This window comes from Coenobita brevimanus, chromosome 94, assembly GCF_032717465.1.
Source record: "Coenobita brevimanus isolate Jiangsu-jjx chromosome 94, ASM3271746v2, whole genome shotgun sequence".
NCBI lineage: Eukaryota > Metazoa > Arthropoda > Malacostraca > Decapoda > Coenobitidae > Coenobita > Coenobita brevimanus.
Window position 1 is genome coordinate 42476820 of NC_137047.1, and position 20635 is coordinate 42497454.

The window sequence follows — 20635 nt, forward strand, 5'->3', positions numbered from 1 at the left end:
TGATGATGATTTATTTTAGGCGTGATGATTTATTTCAAACACGTTTTTTTCCTGGTGGTGATGATGATGATGATGATGATGATGATGATAATGATTTATTTCAGACATGATTTATTTCACACGTTGTTTCCTGATGGTGATGATAATGATGATGATGGTGATGATTTATTTCTGACATGGATTTTCCTGATGATGATGATGATGGTTGTGATTTATTTCAGACCCGGGCTTTCCTGGAGAGCCTTCTTACCAGGACAAACCTGCTGCTACACCCCGATAAAGTGATATATAGGAGACAACCCCTTCATCCAGCCCAGCACAGCGAGGTCGACAGTGCCCAGTCAGACCCCGGCCACCACCACCACAATGACCTCTGAGTGTGTGTGTGTGTGTGTGTGTGTGTGTGTGTGTGTGTGTGTGTGTGTGTGTGTGTGTGTGTGTGTGTGTGTGTGAGAACCCATTTTATCCGATGACGTGCTTCCACCTGAGTCGCAAGACCCAAGGTAACAGAGAGCAGTGCTAGCTTACCTTTTTGTTGTAGAATACCTTTAGAATGCACCTTTGCTACACTCGAGTAATTGAACCTATAACACGCGTTTTAACAGGGTATAATTCCACGGCCTGTCCCCATCCCCTACCATAGATCAAACTCATACTGTCAACTTTTCTTTTGTCTCTAATGCCTTTTTTTTTTTTTTTTTTTACCTCCCCTCGTCAACAACTTTCATTCTTCGAAAATATTTTGAAATAAACCTTCATTACACTCAAACCACTACTCCTGCAACACTCATTTTCACAAGGTGTACGAGAATTTTCCCGAGTCAGTCTCACTGTTACCCAAATTAGCAGGTCATCCCACCCATTCTGACTCCGTGTCTTTCTTACCCCTGTTCAGCTGTTGACTTAATACGGGGGTTTTCTTCGCCCATGTGGAGCGCTCCCCACATACAGGTCTTTTCATCAGGGTGGAGTCAAAGGATTTCCATCACAGCTCGCCTCCTCTTGCTGACTCCTTTCCACCCCTTTCTCTTCGTCACATTGTTGCATCTTTATTTTCTATAGCTACATCAATGGTCACTGCTCCTCTGAACCGCCTGATGGATTCCTCCTTCATTACAACAAGCGTGTACCAAACGTCTGCTAGCTCTCCAATGAAAGAGTTAACTGCTAATCCCAGTCCTTCATGTATGCAACTGGTCAACCCCAGAACCGTCTTCTTCTCTCTGTATTCCCTTCTGCCTATGACCTCCGGTCTTTTAAATAAAGTGTGGCCAGGCATCTCAAAATGAACGTATCTTGAATTTGGCTTTTTTTTTTTTTTTTTTTTTTTTACGGAGGGGGGAAGGAACAATTTCTCCTGCTTCTAGCCATTGGTTATTTCTTCCTTACATTATAAAAAAAAAATCTTTTGCTTGCCATGTCCATTTCTTTACCCCTCCCTCAGCTGGTTCCTTAGTGCGCCGTTGACGAATTCCCTTGTTTGGTTTATTCTTGACACCTCCAGGCAATTATACTGTAGTTTCTTTTTCACCTTAACTTGGCAATGAGATTCAACCTTCTATAATATATTCCACGTTCCCCAGTGACAGAAAACAATGTTATGGCCTCACATTCACTCCATAGCATTTCCTCATGACCAGCATCATATTTTCGCGTTAATCTGTTGTCACAATCCAGTACTGAAGATGCAGAGATCAATTTTAGGGCCAATCAGTGTATAATCCGTTTCCTTCAGATCATTTAAGCCAAGCTTGCAAAAATAATGACAAAATATAAAAATTATGGCAAAAATACTAGTAATAATGGAAAAAACTTGTAATAATAATTATGCCAAAAATGGTACATAATTGCAAAAAATACTAATAAAACTGGCAAAAAATAGGAATAGTAATGACAAAAATAATAATAATAATGACAAAAATAATAAAAACGTAGTAATAATAATGGCAGAAAAGTAATAGGTCAACAACAGTAATAATGTCAATAATAGTACGGTAATAATAATGGTAGAAATAGTAAATAATAAGTTAAAAATAGTAATAAATATGGCAAAATAGTAATAAGTTAAAAATGGTAATAGATAAAATAGTAATAATAATGGCAGAAATAGTAATAATAATGACAAAATAGTAATAAGTTAAAAATAGTAATAATATTGGAAAAAAGTGTAATAATTTTGTGAAAAAGGATAACAATAGTAATAAACAGTAAATGATGGCATAAAATAATAATAATAATAATAATAATAATAATAATAACAATGGCAAAAATAATAATGGTAATAATGGCAAGAAACAGCAACAGTAATGGGAAAACAGAAACAATAACGGCAAAAAAATGTACGAAAACATACTGAAGACTTTAGCTCCTTCAGTACTTTAGCACCGTGACGTAAATTTTAAGCTTATTCTTGCTGTACCCTCCGCCAGCCAGCTTGTCTCTCAGGCCCCGCCCCTCTTTACCCATTGGCCAGAGGGTAGGTGGAGAGTGGCGGGGCCATGGCTTCAGGAAGGAGGCGGGGCTGACGGGACAAGGTGCCTGGTGGTGGGTTAGATTTAGACTATTTTATTCAATTTTGGAAACACCTTTCACAACAGGAGGCCTAATGGGTGCTGAATTTTACCTATTCGGTTTGGAATGCCTCTCCAGAAGCTAAAATTATCCGATTGTATGTGATAAGTTTCTTCACGTACACAAATTCAGTGCTGGATATACAAACTTGGTAGAAAATATAATGTCTGCTATGTATCGCTGTGGTAGAGAATGAATAACTGTGAGGTTACGGTAAACCCGGAAGAGGCAATGTATCTATGCGTCACTGCGGATGCGTACCAGGTAAAGAATGTGTTACGAATCACTGTAAACATAACCTATAGAACGTGTTGGGTATGGATTACCGTGAATAAGAACCAGGCACAAAAGGTGCACGCTATGTATCGCTGTCAATACAAGTATATGGCAAATCAGGGAGAAAATCTGTTAACCATGAAACAGTGTGGATACAAACATAGAAGAGAATGTTCTCTGTGTGTCACTATGAATATGAGCACTATGCAAGTTATGTATTACTATGGATAAGTTTTGGCAGGGGATATAGTTATGTATCAAGGTTGTTGATATTTTAATTATTCTGTATTATCGATTTCCTCTGCCATGTCTCCATTTCCTTTATCTAGCTTATTCACCGTTGAAGATAAAAGGTAGAGAATGTATATGCCATGTAGGCCTGTAGAAATATTGATTATCATACTCTATAGTTTTGTGGTGTGTGGCTTGCAGTTGCATTTATCAAATGGTTTCATGTATACATATACGAAACGTCTGCATTACAGTCAGTGAGAAAATTATGCTCTTTCTGTGCTTTATATTATGAACAACTGTAACTTATTACCTACGAGTATACAGATTACCATTTCATTTTTCCTGTAAGTTATTCACTAACGTTATGTATCAGTTTCAACTGTCAAGCTTTCAATATGACCAGATATGCAGAAACCTATCGATAAATTCCCATTATATCCGTTGCGTTTAGCACAATTTGATGATGATGCGAGTATTTCACACGAATCGGGTATTTAGTTTCATATTTGGTGGGCAGTAATTGTCGAAAGCTATTATATTGTAAGTAATTCACTGTCGCCCATTATAATAAAGAGAAGTTAGTGTTCCTGCTTTTGTGTTTTCCTTTTTTCTTGTTTAGTGGATATAAATTAGCGAAGTGTGTTTTGCTGTTCAGGGGTAATAGTCACCCATTGTACCCAATAAATTTTATTTTAGTGTTCTTGCTTACATGTTTTGGTCGACCTAGTTTCTAGATAATGATAACGATGATGATACTGTAGTTTTCATCAGCCTTTACCACTGCTATAACGTTTTTACTCTAACTTGGCCTAAGATTGCTATCACCCCCCCCCCCACATCTTCAATGCTGAGTTCCTGTAATAGATTAGCACTAAAATATTATATTAGTCACGAAAAAGAGCTATGAAAAGAACGTAGAGCTATAAAATGTACATCTATAGCGTCATGTAAGCTACAAAAGGACTAAAATCTGGGCCAAGTTAGAGTAAAACGAGTATTTGCCGGGTTGGGGATTCCACCATCCATTCACATTATGTAGTCCTGCCCTAGTTCTTTGCACTAAGTGACAAGCCAGATGTTTTGTAGCCTGAGAAGCCTTTATTTCTCCAACAAGACGTGGCGCAGTAGGGTTTATATCCGACTGATGGTAGGGGTTTAGTGTTTATATCATGTTTACCAAGGTGTGAGCACTTTAGAAGTAAATACTGGCACTAGTAGTCTAGCCTAGGCCCCGACGACGGTCCTTATAGGGTCATAAAGCATTGATGATAGGTGAATGGAATGTTATTACTAATCATATTCATTCAACAGTGTTTTCCTCATCTTTCATCTCCAACGACATATTACAAAAAAATCTTGCGTCACCCTGCCCCTCGTGGGAAGACTGTGCGTGTATTAGTAATGTACTATGTAATCATTTGGCACTGTGTAGGCTAGTGTTTCTCATTAACCAATACGCCTTTATGATGAAGTATTAAGTAATAGTGATTATTTAATTTATCATTGCAGAAGAAAGCAAAATATGTATTAGAATTTATTTCACCATTAGACAAGATCCAAGATATTTAGATTAACCCTGAATTTTAAATGAGTACATTGATTCCTATCTCTCTATATCCAGACGCTTTAATCCCGGAAGGAGTGGCGAAAAACAAATCGCCTCCATATCACTCTGACCCCTGCCATTTCGCTGCCCTCCCCTCAAACTTATTCCCCTCCTCTCTCATATACCTCTCCACTCCAACCCTCCATCTCATCCTCGGTCTTCCCCTCCCTCTTCCCCCTTACACATAACTCACATACAGCCTCCTCTTTAGTCTCTCACTGTCCATCCTCTCCATATGGCCAAACCACCTCAATGTATTTCTTTTCTAAAGCTTTCAATCTCATCCACATCCACATCACAACGCTCCTTCACTTCCTCATTTGTCAGTCTGTCTCTCCATATAACTCCATATGTTTCCCTCAAATAACTCATTTACACTGCTCACACGTTTGATTTGTGTCCTTCCAACAAGGTTCAAGCTTCGCTTCTATACGTTAGTTATCAAAATACTATCAAGCAACGAATTTTCTTTATTTTCGTGCTCACTTTCCTATTCCTCATCACAGCTTTGAATGAACCAGCAACTCTTCTTCCTTGTACCCTTTCAAGCACTTCATCCTATAAACCATCATCCTTACACATCACACTACCCAAGTACTTAAATGCACTCACATTTTCCATTTCCTCACTGTCCAGCCTCAGTGTGCATTCAGTGACTACATTTCTCTCAGAGACCACAACTTTACCACTAGATTCAGTTTTATACATACTCTCCCAAACTTATTCACCAAGCCTTGCAGTTCCTCTTTATCCTCACTCAACAAAACAGTATCCTTTTCAAACAACAGAGCAGTAAGTTTCCAAACGTTGCCCTCTCACATTAAGGCCACTCCAACGTCCACTGCCCTACTCTTATATCTCATTTATAACCCCATCCAGGTTGAACAACCCTGGAGGCATGACACAACCCTGTTTCAGGCCAACAACAGACAGAAAATAATATTGAAATATTTCGTCCAAATCTGCGGATCGAATGAAGATGTGAGGAAAGAGGCAGGAACGTAGGAAGAAGGACGAGGTCAGAGAAGGGAGACAGAGAACACAGGAGGAACAGAGACAGGAGGAGGAGGAGGAAGGTAGGAAGAGGAACTGACTGAGGCAGAGAAAACAGGAGCAAGAGGAGTGCAAGACACAGGAGGCGAGGAGGATGGGTTAGTTAGGGTAAACGAACGTGTAGAAGCAGGGGAGGAAGTCGAGGCCACGATCAAAAGGGAGTCCTAGGTCGCCACTGGGGTCGAGCCAGAAGAAACAAAATTATCCATATAAATAAAAAAAGGTAGACTCCACATCTCCACCTCCCAACCCCCATGGAACCCAAAGAGGGAAGGCTGATATTGGGTCAAAACTCACCCAACAGCCCCGCGGGTAGTGGAGGAGGTATACACGGGCACTGCTTAGGGTGGAATGGCAGCCGTGGACCAATGCGGTGCCCACCAAACAGTCCCCACTTGACCTTAGCTAAGGCTGACTCTGGCCAACGCAAGGTCAAACGATTTGCCCAGCGGGGCCACACTGGGCCGCCCATCTTACTCCAACCCTTCCACCAAAGAAGCGTGTTGCCCACCACAGGGAACAACATCCTGTCCCAGATGGAGGGAAACAGGGAATACACGGGACGCCAAGCACAGCAAACGCATGGGGAGGCAACAGTTCAGCCCAAGATGGCATAAAGGGTGGGGACTAGTAGCATCATTAGAAGGCTTCCACTGTGGCGAGGATAGGAGAAAGGGAAGGAAGAAGCAATAGTAGAAGCAAACGAGCCTTGCAAAATTAGTTGAGGCAGCGACAGCGACCCAAGGAGAGGGGAGAGGGCAGAGCAGGGTAAGAGACCCCCCCACAGCTCGTGCACAAGTCAAGTCCCAGTCAACATCTCTGAAGCCCCTCATGGCAACAGCGAACGAGGAAATCGGGGAGAATCACTTGGAGAAAGAACATCTCAGCTGCATGTTGCATCATGGTTGATAAAATTAGCTTTTTGACATATTTAACAGCTCACTGCAGAGCATTCAGTCTTGAGCTTCGGGGGAAGGATTAAACTTATCGAATTAGTTCCTTAAATATTTTCAAATCAATATCAGTTTCTATAATCGCAGCTGGAAAAGAGAAATTTGACGAACTTCTACCATTTAGAAACAGCTGTAGAAACTTGTGGTGAAAGTAGCTGCACATGTGATACTTTCTGTACAGAAATACAAAATCTCTGGGGAGAACAAGAGAGGTGATTTAAGGATATAAAGCAGCAGGAGCAAGTCTTAAATTTTTTGTCATTTCCATTGGCTGAAGTTGACACTGAAGGAATTTCTGGAGCTATCTCCTTTATGTTCAGTTTAAACACGACAGTTTTTGAGGAAATATTAATGTTCCAATCTCATATTCCTCTGAAAGAAAGGACTCATGAATATATATATATATATATATATATATATATATATATATATATATATATATATATATATATATATATATATATATATATATATATTTATTTAATCTACTCTATGAAGAACAGTACGCAGGAATAAGATCAACAGCTCTTCGGTTGTGGGTCAACTTACCTCTGCGAAAAAGCCTTTTCTCAGATGATGATAATCAAGTCAAGATACAGAAGCCGTCTGACAAAAGAACATTTAAAATACTATCCTCATTTGTGCCTCAGTAATTATTAACCCTCTTTCAGTAAGTTATCACACGATATGTAGTGTCATGCATCAATTCACAATAAGGTTAGTAAAAGACATCTTTAGTCTATGGTAACTTTTAGTTTGAAAACATCAATTTTTAATATATGAAACAACAGTTATGCTTTTTTCCCTTTTTTCCCCTAGTTTTGCCGAATATTAATACATACGTATGATGATCGTGTAGTACGGTAGATCGCAAAAGATTTTCTGTCTTCAAAATAAATCGCTGAGTTGAAAAGTCTGGCCATCCTTGGGATAAGAGGATCACTCGCGGACAGTAAAAAGGACGTCTTGGGTGATCGGTGAGTGGAACATTGGCCTGCTGGGGTCATGGCCAGGGTTGACGGTCTTGCCTGGCGGTGCGGCGACGCTGAGGCTCTGGAACACCGTCGTTGTGAAAATGAACAGTTCCATCCGGGCCAGAGCCTCACCCAGGCAGTTGCGCTTCCCTGTGGTAGAAACAAAAAAAAGTCACGTTTCCAAACAACAGAGAAAGGCCATCAAAAAAGTAAGAGAGAGAAAAAACTCTAAAAACAGAGAAAGAAATACCACTAAAAACAGAGAACGAAAGACCACAGAAATAGAGAACGAAAGACCACAAAAACAAAGAATGAAAGATCACAAATATAGAGATCGAAAGACCACTAAAAACAGATAAAACACACTAGAAATTGCGAATTAAAAACACTAAAAACAGAGAAAGATCGCTAAAAATAGAAAACGAAAGGCCACTAAAAACAGTGACTAAAATATCACTAAAAATTGAGAATCGGTAGAGAGGTGGCCTGCAGTCCTGACGGACCCAGGTTCGAATCCCGGCTGGGGCAGGGAACAGTTTAAGGATTTGAATTTCATTAAATCAGGCTTTACTGATCTACCAGAAGACCCGCCGACATGTCGTAAAAATACCCCCGCTAATACCAATACACCAGTCCTATATGAGACAGCCCTAGCATGTATTCAATATGGACGGTGGGTGTTAGCGCCGAAGTGGTGACATGTAGAGGTGTATGGTATGTAGGAGGACTGCTGGGCCTTGATAGCAGGCTGTGAAGCCTATGCCCTGAGTCGGACACATAAAAAAAAAAAAAAAAAAAAAAACATATCAATGATAGGATCGAGAAAAGTGAGTCATCTCTAATAGGAAGTCATCTCCAAATTCCCCTCTTTAAATCTTGTCATTGGAGTCACATTTGTTTCATAGATTAGAAAATATATGGATATTTTGACTCTTTCATTGTACAAGACTGATCTACCCAACTGGTTCTCATTAGTCATCCTGGAACTACCAGTTCATGCTTTATGAAACGGCACAAACGTTTCTGTCACAAAATGCACAGCTTAGGTCAGAATAGGCCAAACAGTGCGAGACAGAAGGTGCTACTAATGAGAAAAAAGTCTGTAACAGTTAACCTCATTTTGCCACATTCTAGGTGCTAGGGCCAGAAGTGAAGCTAACGTAGTCCAGAACACTTATGTATACTCACAAGCTCCCTATCCACTGATCCTATTGGCAATATAAACACTATACCTTTTTCTGCTAGAACTTTTGAACTCATTGGTCTATTTATCTCTCAGTCTATTGCTGGACGCCCGAACCCGTAAGGCGTGGCCACAAACAAATCGCCTCCAATTCGCTCCGTCCTCTGCCATTTGGCTGCCCTTTCTCCAACTCGCACACCCCTCCCTCATAAATCTCTCTACTACATCCCACCAGATAACAGAGAGCAAATGATGATGAAACTAAAATGGCAAAAAATCTTGATACTTACTTCGCGTCAGTATTAACAACAGAAAGTACACATACCATTCCTGCAGTTTCTCCAGTTCCTACACAAGAGGGTATCATAATTAATGACAGTACAGTTAATGAAAGCAATGTACTACTTGCTGTTAGCATAGTAAAGGAGAATTAAACACTGAGACCTGACAAAATATCTCCGCGCTTATTAATGGTGCAAGAGAATGACTCATTCAATGCCTTTGTCTGCCACGAGAATGGAAGCTTGCAAAAATAACCCCGATATTCAGAAAACGCTACAGAGCACAATCAGAAAACTACCGCCCATTTAGTTTAACGTCAGTGGTTTGCAAATTGCTTGAGACTATTACCGAGAAAAGTCTGTGAAACATTTAGAAACAAATAATCTCATCAAAGGTTAGTAACCTGGTTTTCAGAATAATCGCTCCTGCCTTAGGAATCTGCTGGACTTTTACAACGATATATTGAACATGTATGAAAAGGCTAGATCTGTTCGTCGTTATTTTGATTTTCAAAAGGCTTTTGACAAAGTTCCACACACAAGACTCCTTCAGAAGCTAAAGGTGCATGGCTTAAGTGGCACTGTGCTAGGGTGAATCGAAGACTGGCTCACCGGACGTAAGCAGAGTTGTAATATATGGGAAAAAAATCGGACTGGATAAACATTACAAGTGGAGTGCCACAGGATTCAGTGCTAGGCCCTTTCCTTCTCTTAATATACATGAATGATATTGATGAAGGATTATTCTGTAAGATTTTTAAATTTGCCGATGACACTAAAAATAGGCAATAGAGCAGATACAGCACTGCAGAGTCAGGCAATTTAGAGATCTCTTAATCAACTGTTTAATTGAACCCAACCTTAGCAAGTGGATTTCAGTATTAATAAATGTAAAGTGCTAAACACTGGCAGTAAAAATGTAAGGGCCAGTTATATAGCATGAATAATGTCCAACTTGGTCGGGTAAACCATGAAAAAGACTTCAATAATAAACAAGAAATGGTCCCAAGGCACAGCAAACCCGTCCTGACGTACAAACACAAAAGGATGTCTAGTCAAAGATGTCACATATTAAATTTGGAATAAATAGGGTGAAAATTTATGAGTTTATGCCCATTTGCAGTTTTAGGCCAGACCCACCTGACACTGACCCTTCTACTGCTAACTGAGGGTCGACCCCCTTGATGTAATGAGGCATGTTATAGGATGCAGATTTGTAAGTTGTACCTTTAGGTTTTGATTTCATGTAGATACAACGAATATGAAAGAAGTTATGAGGAACAAAACGATTTTTACCCGTCCCCGTTTTTTTTTTTTTGGGGGGGGGGGCCTTATAGCCTGGGCCTTGGCTCAATTTGGCCCAAAATTCAGTCAGGTGATCAGAAGGTCATAGCCCATTATCCCTGTAAGTATAGCCAAAATAACAGTGGTAATTTTCGCGTAAAGTTGTTAACAGACAGACAGACACACACACAGCCAAATAAACAAACAAACAAACAGACAAACCGAGTGAAAACAATACCCGTCCCCAAGCCCTTCCGGGGCGGGGGCGGGTATTGATTTGAAACCAAGCAATCAGTGAACAAAAGTTGATAAAAAAAAAAAAATCCAATAAATTGGTTGTACACATAGGTTGAGCATTCGAATATGAATCCAAAAATATCATCCTTGCTTTGTGTAATTCCTTAGTACGGTCGCACTTACAGCATTGCTTTCAGTTCTGGTCAGTGTAATATAAGAGATATGGAGAAACTCGAGAGAGTACAGAGAAGGGTGACGAAGATGATACCTAGATTGAGAAATAAATCAAATGAGGAGCGTTTTGAAGCCCTGAATCTCTTTACTCTTACTAAAAGCAGGTTACGAGGAGATTCACTTCAAGTATTCAAAATATTCAGTGGACATGATAATACGGCCATCATTAAGTGCATCGCAGTTGATCGTTCCAACTATACTACAGTTAATGAGCATAAAATTATCGGCAAACGATTTCAGTCACATGCAACTGAGCATTTCTTCTTCAACAGTGTTGTAATATAAGAACAAACTGGCCTCAAATGTAGTCAACTGTCATATAGTACTAACCTTTAAAAATTGCTTGGAAAGGTGACTCACATAACCCCCAACTAGGCAGGTTCACTTCTTAGACACATTTCTGTGGTGATCGTTTTTTTTTTTTTCTTATTCAGAGTCTGGATGATTCATCCGAAGAACAACATCCACTAATATTGCTGACTTAATGTTTCTCTCCTTTTCAGGTAGATAGTGTAAAATAACATTTCCTTTCCTTTTTTCCTATGAAATTTCCATGACAGCTTTTCCATGCTGCATGGTGGTCCTTCTCACTATTTCCTGCCGGCTTCGGCTGGAGGGTTTGTGGGTAAGGGTGGAAGGCTGCCTGCTCTTCTATCCTTGTCTTTAGCTGATAGAACAGTTTTGTTGATTATAACCCTCCCTGTACCAAACAGCCACGAAAAGACCAACAGGTCTGTTGCTGTTTGCTTTCCTATGTACTCCTTTGAGCTCCATTTCATCGTTGCTCTCTCTCTCTCTCTCTCTCTCTCTCTCTCTCTCTCTCTCTCTCTCTCTCACACACACACACACACACACACACACACACACACACACACACACACACACACACACACATACACGCTTGCAGTCAGTCTCTCATTCTCCGTGCTCTCCAGATGGCCAAACCATCTCCTTAGTGCAAGGTGAATATGGGTCCAATGTTCGACGCTGCAGGAACTTCCATATCAATGAGGAGAGGGAGACCGAGAATGAGGTGTTGGGAGAGGGAGACCGAGAATGAGGTGGTGGGAGAGGGAGACAAGGACTGAGGTGGAGGGAATGGGTAGAGAGGTAGAAGTATGAGGGTGTGCGGGATGGAAGGAGGGCTGGGTGATGTTCTCAGGGATGAAGGTATTTGGCTACAGATGGGTAAAAGGTGTTCTCTTATTATCAAACAATATGGTGGTGTAGCAGTGGTAATCGGCACAGTATTTTTGCGACACGAAATATCTGGGTCATTTTGCCGAAACTGCCCCTTAGAGTATGCAGTGTCAGGTAGAGAGAGAAAGGTATACTACACACACACACACACACACACACACACACACACACACACACACACACACACACACACACACACACACACGCACACACACACACACACACACACACACACACACACACACACACACACACACACACACATTTAGAGTATACGGTGCCAGATACAGACAGAGAGCTATACAAAACACACACACACACACACACACACACACACACACACACACACACACACACACATTTAGAGTATACGGTGCCAGATACAGACAGAGAGCTATTCAAAACACACACACACACACACACACACACACACACATTTAGAGTATACGGTGCCAGATACAGACAGAGAGCTATTCAAAACACACACACACACACACACACACACACACACACACACACACACACACACACACACACACACACACACACACACACACACACTTACCAACGCTGAAGGGTAAAAATCCTTCCTTCTTGCTGGTAAAGTGTCCGTCCTCATCAATCCAGCGTTCAGGCAGGAATCGGTGTGGGTCCTTCCAATAGCGGGGGTCGTGGTGGATAGACGCTGCTACTGCGCTGAGAATGCTGCCCTGTGACAATAATTGAATGGGGAAAAAAATGAAAAGAAGGTTAGGGCGATCTTTATATGTCATCCTGGCATTAAAAGTTGAACAGAATATCATATTCACCATTATCCATCCTGTAACAGTGACTGATGAAATTAATGAACAGAATGTCATCACTATCCTGACATTAAAAGATGAATGGAATGTCATCAGAATTATCATTACTCATCCTGGCATCTTTTTCCAACTCAATGATCTGTGAGGCGCGGATCTGAGAGCAAGGAATGAGGAAACAGGGAAGACTGAGAACTAGCTCAGGGGTGACCCCCCTGATGTAATGAGAAATGTTATAGGATGCAGATTTGAAAGTTGCACTTTTAGGGTTTGATTTCATGTCGACATGACGAAATTGAAAGGATTTATGGCAAAAAAAACTTCTTCTTTTTTTCATTTTTTGGGCCTACAGCCTGGGCCTGGGTCCAATTTGGCCCAAAATATAATCAGGTGAGCAGGTCATAGCTCATCATCCCTGTAATTTTAGTCAAAATCGCACCAGTAGTTGTTGCATAAAGTTGCTAACAGACAGGCAGACAGACAAAACAAACAAACAGACAGACAAACCGAGTGAAAACAATACCCGTTCCCGATCCCCTCCGGGGTGGGGGACAGGTAATAATCCTCTAATGGTATACACAATAAAATGAAGTTGATGCCAGGACAATGAAAGAGATAAAAATGGTTTGCATTTGGGAACTGCCAACTACAACAATTTTGTGTATTTGTGGTTGCGGAAGGCAATTTTTCTTAGTTTGCAGATTTGCGTCGCGGAAGTGAATTTTCGTTTGCGGTGCCCACCTCTGGTTGCAACAGTCTGCGAAACCTTATATGAAGAGAAAGCTAAAACGGTAACAGCCATTGTTCAGGGTGTAGGGGCCTCAGGACAGAGTACCTTAGTCCACTGTACATCCGCCATATCGGGGTTCGTTATAACAAGGGTTTGCTATTTTACAACCTTACCTACTTCACATGGTGGCAATACAAGATCCAAAAATCTCCAGTGACCTCTTTAGGATTAAACCAATGCAAGGCCTTCTCTCCGATTGTAACCACTAGACCCAGATTCATATATTGTTTTGCCTCCAGAGTATGCCTTTTGATGTTCCTGAGAAAACCATACGAGGTAATACACTCCATATAAATGAATATACTTCTGTCTGGATAATGAGTGAACGTGGGTCTCCCTATTTTATAGTGTTGGTTATTAGTAGTATTAATATTAGTATTATAGTAATTATCCATATTATTACAGTAATTATTATTATTATTATTATTATTATTATTATTATTGTTATTATTATTATTATTATTATTATTATGGTAGTTGTAGTAGTAGTTGTAGTAGAGGTAGTAGCAGCAGCAGTAGTAGTAGTAGTCGTTGTCGTACTAGGGAGGTTATATGAGAGAAGTTGGATAATGAGCAAATGAAAAATGATAGTGCAGTTAAGTACTTGGGTAGTGTGATAAATAAGGATGGAAGTTTGGAGGATGAAGTGCTTGAAAGGGTACAACAGGGGACAAAAGTTGCTGGTTCTTTGAAAGCAGTGATAAGAAACAGGGAAGTGAGCATGGAAGTCAAAAAGTCGCTGCATGACAGATTTGTTATACCAACTCTAACGTATGGAAGCGAAGCTTCGACCTTGTTGGATGGACACAAGTCAAGAGTGAGAGCAGTGGAAATGTGTAATCTGAGAGGAGCAGGTGGAGTTACATGGAGAGACAGACTGACAAATGAGGAAATGAAAGAACGTTGTGGTGTGGATGTGGATGTGATAGAAAGTGTTAGGAGAAATACACTGAGGTGGTTTGGTTATGTAGAGGGGATGAAGAGCGATAGTCTAACGAGGAAAGTGTATGTGACTGAGATGGAGGGTGGGAGGAGAGTGAGGAGAAGACCGAGGATGAGATGGAAGGGTGGAGTGGAGAAGTATATGAGAGACGGGTGTATGGGCTGGGGAGTGGGCAGCAAAATGGTGGAGGACAGGGCGACGTGGAAGCGATTTGTTTGTGGCCACCCCTTACGGGATTAAGGCGTCTAACAATAGATAGATAGATAGGCAGACAGCTTCGATCGCAGGGTGAGGCAGAGAACTCTTTGATTATCTGGAGTTGTTCGGGAGATGGCTGGTGGAGTTGAGCAGAGGGTGTTGCGATGGTTTGGGCATATGGAGAGAATGGATAATGAGCGATTGGTGAAAAAGACAACTAGTGCTGATGTGAGAGGTGTAAGGCTGAGAGGGAGACCACGAATAGGATGGATGGACAGTGTGAAGAGAGCGCTGGATGCGAGAGGGATGTCTGTTGAGCAAGGAAGAGTGGCTGTGCGTGACATAAATAAATGGAGAGAAATTGTGAATGAATGAATGATGACGCATCCCTGAGGGGATATTCTCTCGCATTTGGTCTGATCAGCTAGTCAGGTCAGGTGCGGGGAAGGGGATGGGTCTATTATGTGGCAGGGGTAAACCAGCTCTGTGTTGGGCCCTGCTGCAGATGTCACTGATTACACTGCGCAGTTGACCCTTGTGCGGTGTGGTGCGGTGAGGATCTGTCCCTTCTCCCCTTTGGGGCTGAGATGCGAATGAATGTGTTTGAATGGATGAGTAAATGGGGAGTGTGTCGTCCTGTCTCGGCTAACTCCCTCTCCTTCGGGGAAGCAGCCTAGGTATATAGTATAGTATAGTAGTCTTGTCTCACCTTCCACACGACCCAGCACCATCATAAAAGCACTCCCTCTAACACCACCACACCGGACCTGAATGATACATCCATGGTATGCATTTATTTTGGATGGTGAGTATTATAGCCGGAGTGGTGATAGGTGAAGGTGTACTGCAGGCAGGAGTACTACTGGTCCTTGGGCAACCATCTGTCGAGTTCAGATTCTGACACATAACTAAGAAGTGCAGGGTAAACTTATGGCTTAATGTGACTTACTTTAGGGATGCTGTAGCCGCCCAACTGGATGTCCTTGATAACCATATGCTGAACTCCAGTAGCTGCCAGGGAAGACATGCGGAGCACCTCGTGGATGACGGCTTCAGTGTAGGGCAGCCTGCAACACAAACACATAGTACCACTGAGAAAGTTAGTGATAATTTAAATAATGCTTTATTAATTCCCCGCTTCCGTCAGATGACGTATTATTCGCTCAGGCCTCCAGCAGACACCTTTATAAAACCTTTATAAATACTTGAGTAGTTATACCGGGAGGATTATTGAACTGAATATCTAAGTCCTTCATTGCGAAGTGTCTCTCTGTTGAAAATAACATCTGGTGGCAGCTAGAACAAAGTCAAAAGACAACTCTCTATTAAAGATAGAATAGCATAATCGTTTGTAAAGGTTCCAACACGCTTGAAGGCATCGGCCTTGGTCACCTAATAGCGGCTTTCCACGTTACTCTATGTATGGCACCCTCCCTTATTCCTGAAGTCACTCTCTTTGACCTTGTCCCAAGTCTTTTTCAGTCTACCTTTCACAACCCTATGTTAACACTTCTCCATTTCTGTATCATAGATGCGGAAGGAAGATATTAATGTGTACGAAAATAAATAAATGCTGTGAGCTCTTTAACTTACCCTGTTCTTGATACAGATACAATAGTGAGTCAATGTTTCCAGACACAGACGGCATAGTGGTGACACGTCATATTAATGATGTCAAAGAAAAATATCATGGGAGAAAAAAACCACTATGAGTTATATAATTATCTTTGCCAACGAAGTTCGAGGAGATTACGTATTCACCTATGTTTGTTGCTTGCCGGAATCGAAAGATTAGGCAAGCATGTTGGTCAGTTCCATATATTTGTCCGTCTGTTTGTCTGAGTGTCTGCAGGTCACAATTTTGAGCCGATCGTTCTGAAAAAAAAAAAAAAAAAAATCAGAAGGTAGATATCCAAAAACCTTGCAAGCCTATTGTTTTTCCTCAAAATCGGTCGAAGGCCCTGGTCTGGGTGGGGGTTGAAACCTCTCAATGGCCGTTGGTCCGGAAATCGTCGGGACACGGCCCGTTTATTTCAAATTTTGAAAATCGTTTTTTTTTTTTTTTCTTTTTTTTTTTTTTTTTATGGAAGAGAAACGTCTGACACACGTGGCAATGGAATTTTTAACTTCCTAAACCCGTCCTTTGCTTCGCAATGAATCACAAAAAATTTAGCCAAGTGACTGCTTACACGCCGCTGAAAACTAAGCAGACACAATCGGATCCATCTGGCAAGCGCTCTACTGCCCGCCACACCTAGGTGAAAACTAAACAGTCAATAGGATCCATCCGGCAAGGGGGAAAGAGAGGGGGAAGACGGGAGGGGGGGAAGAGGAAAGGAGGGGAGGAGGAAAAGGGGTGGAAGGGGGGAAAGAAGAGGGGGAGGATGAGGGGAGGGGGAAGAGGGTGGAGGGAAGAGGGGGGAAAGAGGGGAGAAAGAGGGGTAAGAAGGGGGGAAGAGGGGGCACAAGAAAGGGGGGAAGAAAGGGAGAAGAGAAAGAAGAAGAAGGGGGGAACCATCCAGCAAGTGCTCTGTCCATGGCAGTTTCATCTGTTTGTCTGTCTGTCCAGACTATATCTCCAAATGTTCTCAATGAATTTCAATGAAATTTTGTGGAACGGTGAGCCATGGGCCATGGGAGAACTGATTAATTTTGGGGACGGATCCTGATCCAGAGTATCCTGCACAATATCACCAAAAGTTTTCAATGAATTTCAATGGAATTTTGTGGAAGGGTGGGCCGTGGGTCAAGAAAGAATTTACTAAATTTTGGGGTGGATACCGATCCGAGTCTTATCTCCACGGATCCGAATGCGGATCCTCTTTAATGGCAATTGCATTGAGGGAGGTATGCGCTCTCTGAGTGTTCTCTAGTTTTCACCTGTATTTGGTGGGGATATATTTCCAAATCAACATTTATGCTCATCCTCTAATCCTACCCTTGTTTGAGAGGAAGTAGCAACCAGGGTTTGGGGCAAGCAGAAATTGTCTCAGGAGTATACCTCATACGTAAAAGTGTTTCTGCTTACTCTCTACATCCTAGACAGACAGGAAATCATGGTCAGGGATTATGCAGAAAACAGACTTATTGGTATGTCGAAGCTTCTTATAAATGGCAAGACAACAGTATCATCTCCAACTGTTCCTCGTGTATCCCAACAAGATTCAGATTACCACGTTAACACTATGCACCAGGAATTGAATAGGCCCAATACCCTGGCTGCGCCTTCCATTCAAACAAAGGTAAGACTAGAAGGTGAGAAGAAATGTTAATTTTGAAATGTATCCACAACAAATACAAGTGAAAATTATATAGCTAATGGCAGTTTTTTTTTTTCCTTAATATTTGCCTTTAACATCTTTAATACGAAGTGTCAAACCCTGCTGTCTGTGCCTGGAAACGTTGACTCGCAACTGTATCCATAACAAATACAGGTGAAAGTTAAAATGCTCAAAGCATTTACTTAATTTCTTACAAATTCAAATTTTCCTTCCACATCTTCAATACAGAAAGTGACTTTCTATCTGTCTTGGATGTGAGGTATGTGGCGAGCAGAATCTATGCCCCACAAGTATACAGCGGCTTTCTGTCCGGGATGTGGGGTACAGAGAATGATCAGAAACTATGCCCCACCGGTATAAAGTGATATCCCTTTCACAGATTCCCAAACTGTTCATGAGAAGGCACTGAACTCTCCCAAACTGAAATTCTTGACGGTTTTTGGACGTTCGATTGTGACGTCATCACCAACGAATTGGCTACGCATTAGCTACGAACTGTTACGCTGTACTTACGAATCACCTACAACTCCTCCACGAACCATGCCAAACTCATGCTGAACCACCATGATTTATCTACGAATTACCTAAGACACCTCACGATTTGCTACGAATCATCAAGCCTTATCAAGAACTGCTCTGTTTTTCCATGAACACAAAGATTTGTAACATCTTGTTATGAATTTTTGATCATGGATCTTATAAAGACAGCCCATTTTCAGGGTTTCTCATTCATGTTCTGTCAACTCACCTGTTAACAATGACGTGGATACTCCTGTTCTGGATACTTGTGATTACAGAAGCTATGAACCTGTCATTGTCAAGCCGGGGCAAGGCATTGCTGAAGTTGGAATGTGCCATTGAATGAGAATGAGCAGAAGTTGATGCTGTTTTGTACATTTTGTTGACTTGGCCCAAAAAGAAAACCAGAAGAAGAACAGATATATTTGGACAAAACCTTGACTTCTTAGAAGACCTAGCTTTGGCCAATATGAGCACCTGATGAATGAACTGGCCTGAGAGGATGTCACCACCTTCAGAAATTTTCTATACGGCCAGTGTCGCCACGTGATCATGATGGCACACGTGCTGTTCATAGCAGTTCGTACAATGATCACTGTGGTTCTTAGCAGATCTTAGCCGAATCATGACAATTCTTGACTGACCATGAGTTGAAATCCTAACAGTTCAGGAAGGTTCGCGGGTAAGTGTTAACAAATAGTACCAGCATCACAGCAGATCGTGGAACACTTTTTTTATCTCACCAGGAAGGATACAAAATCGTGACGATATCGTAGCAGTTCGTTGGTGAATGAATTGTAGGAAATTGGCATAATTTTGGACTCTACTATCCTTTATGAAGAGGCATGAACCACCCACGAAGTCCTACGAACTGCTACGATCCACCTACGATTAACTTACGAACTGCTACGATCGTTTTTAGTCAGCAACTGAAGTTAAATTTTCGAGCATGGCCAAAAATTTTTCTGATGGCTACGGTTCCTCCCGCACTGCAACGAACCGTACTGAACTCTGTCGAACTTCCTGACGATCTCCCTACGTTTCGAAATCATAGCAGTTCTAGATCTAATTAGGGAATGTGTGAAAGGGGTCTGACTTTCTATCTGCTTGGGATGTGGGGTGAAGAGCGACCAGAAAGTTAGTCTAATGAGTAAACAGTGACCTGACCTGGCACGATCCTCTAATGTGGCTAAAACACCATGCAGCTCCTTGTCTATCTCTGCCTGCATCTTAGTCTGCACACCTGGATTGGCAGCCAGGTAATAGAAGAGGAACTTCAACGTGTCCACTGTCGTGCTGCTGCCCGCCGAAAACAAGTCGATCAAGATGAAAACCAGGTCTCTTTCTGTAAATTATCAAATTATAGTTCAGATATTTAATAAACTTTTTGAATTTCGTCTACTGTGAGATGTATCCTAGGTATGCCTGGGATTGAACAAGTAGTTATTTATCTAATAAAATGTCTCTTGTGGATAACGTCCCTCGTGGAGTCACTAGGTAAAGTATGACAGGTGAAGTAGAATAATATATGGAATGTTGCAATATAAAAAGCATGATGAATGGTAAAATTATCTTTTAAAAACTCTCTAGATTTAATGTCGACCAAATACGAACTGAGCAAAGGTTAGAGAAAAATATAGTGAAACAATAGGCATTAATAATGTTACATCCCTGACCCACACTGCCACAGGCTCCAACAGCAGTAGTACAGTATTGGAAGGACGTTGCCCTGTTCTAATTATGATCAGCCTTTCGGTGTACAGCACACAAGATCAGCTTAGGTGTCGTAAATAAACATTGGCTTCTTAAGTTCACTCTCATTATTTTCCAAATAATTACACTTAATGCTTTCCAACTTCACGTCACTATCTCACAAGCACTGGATCTATACAAACTTTACTAACTGCAATAACACTTAATGCTTGACAACACTTCACTATTTTCACGAGTACCGATGATATACGAACTTCAATAACACTTCATTGTTTGCCAACACTTCACTGTTTTCACAAGTACCA

At 41.3% G+C, this 20635-nt stretch overlaps 2 protein-coding genes across 2 annotated transcripts in view; one reads left to right on the plus strand and one right to left on the minus strand.

Annotated features, from left to right (window-relative positions):
• Positions 1-6357, plus strand: part of LOC145412900 (carboxylic ester hydrolase-like) — an 84124-nt gene extending 77767 nt beyond the window's left edge. Inside the window, exons 11-12 of the mRNA XM_080282697.1 lie at positions 222-340; positions 6045-6357. Coding sequence (XP_080138823.1) covers positions 222-340; positions 6045-6357 — 432 coding nt within the window. The remainder of the gene's footprint in view (positions 1-221; positions 341-6044) is intronic.
• Positions 6358-7632: 1275 nt separating this feature from the next.
• Positions 7633-20635, minus strand: part of LOC145412822 (cytochrome P450 2L1-like) — a 30933-nt gene continuing 17930 nt past the window's right edge. The window contains exons 7-10 of the mRNA XM_080282610.1: positions 19785-19962; positions 15767-15884; positions 12652-12796; positions 7633-7817 (exon numbers count right to left, since the gene is read on the minus strand). Of these exons, the coding sequence (XP_080138736.1) occupies positions 7633-7817; positions 12652-12796; positions 15767-15884; positions 19785-19962 (626 nt within the window). The remainder of the gene's footprint in view (positions 7818-12651; positions 12797-15766; positions 15885-19784; positions 19963-20635) is intronic.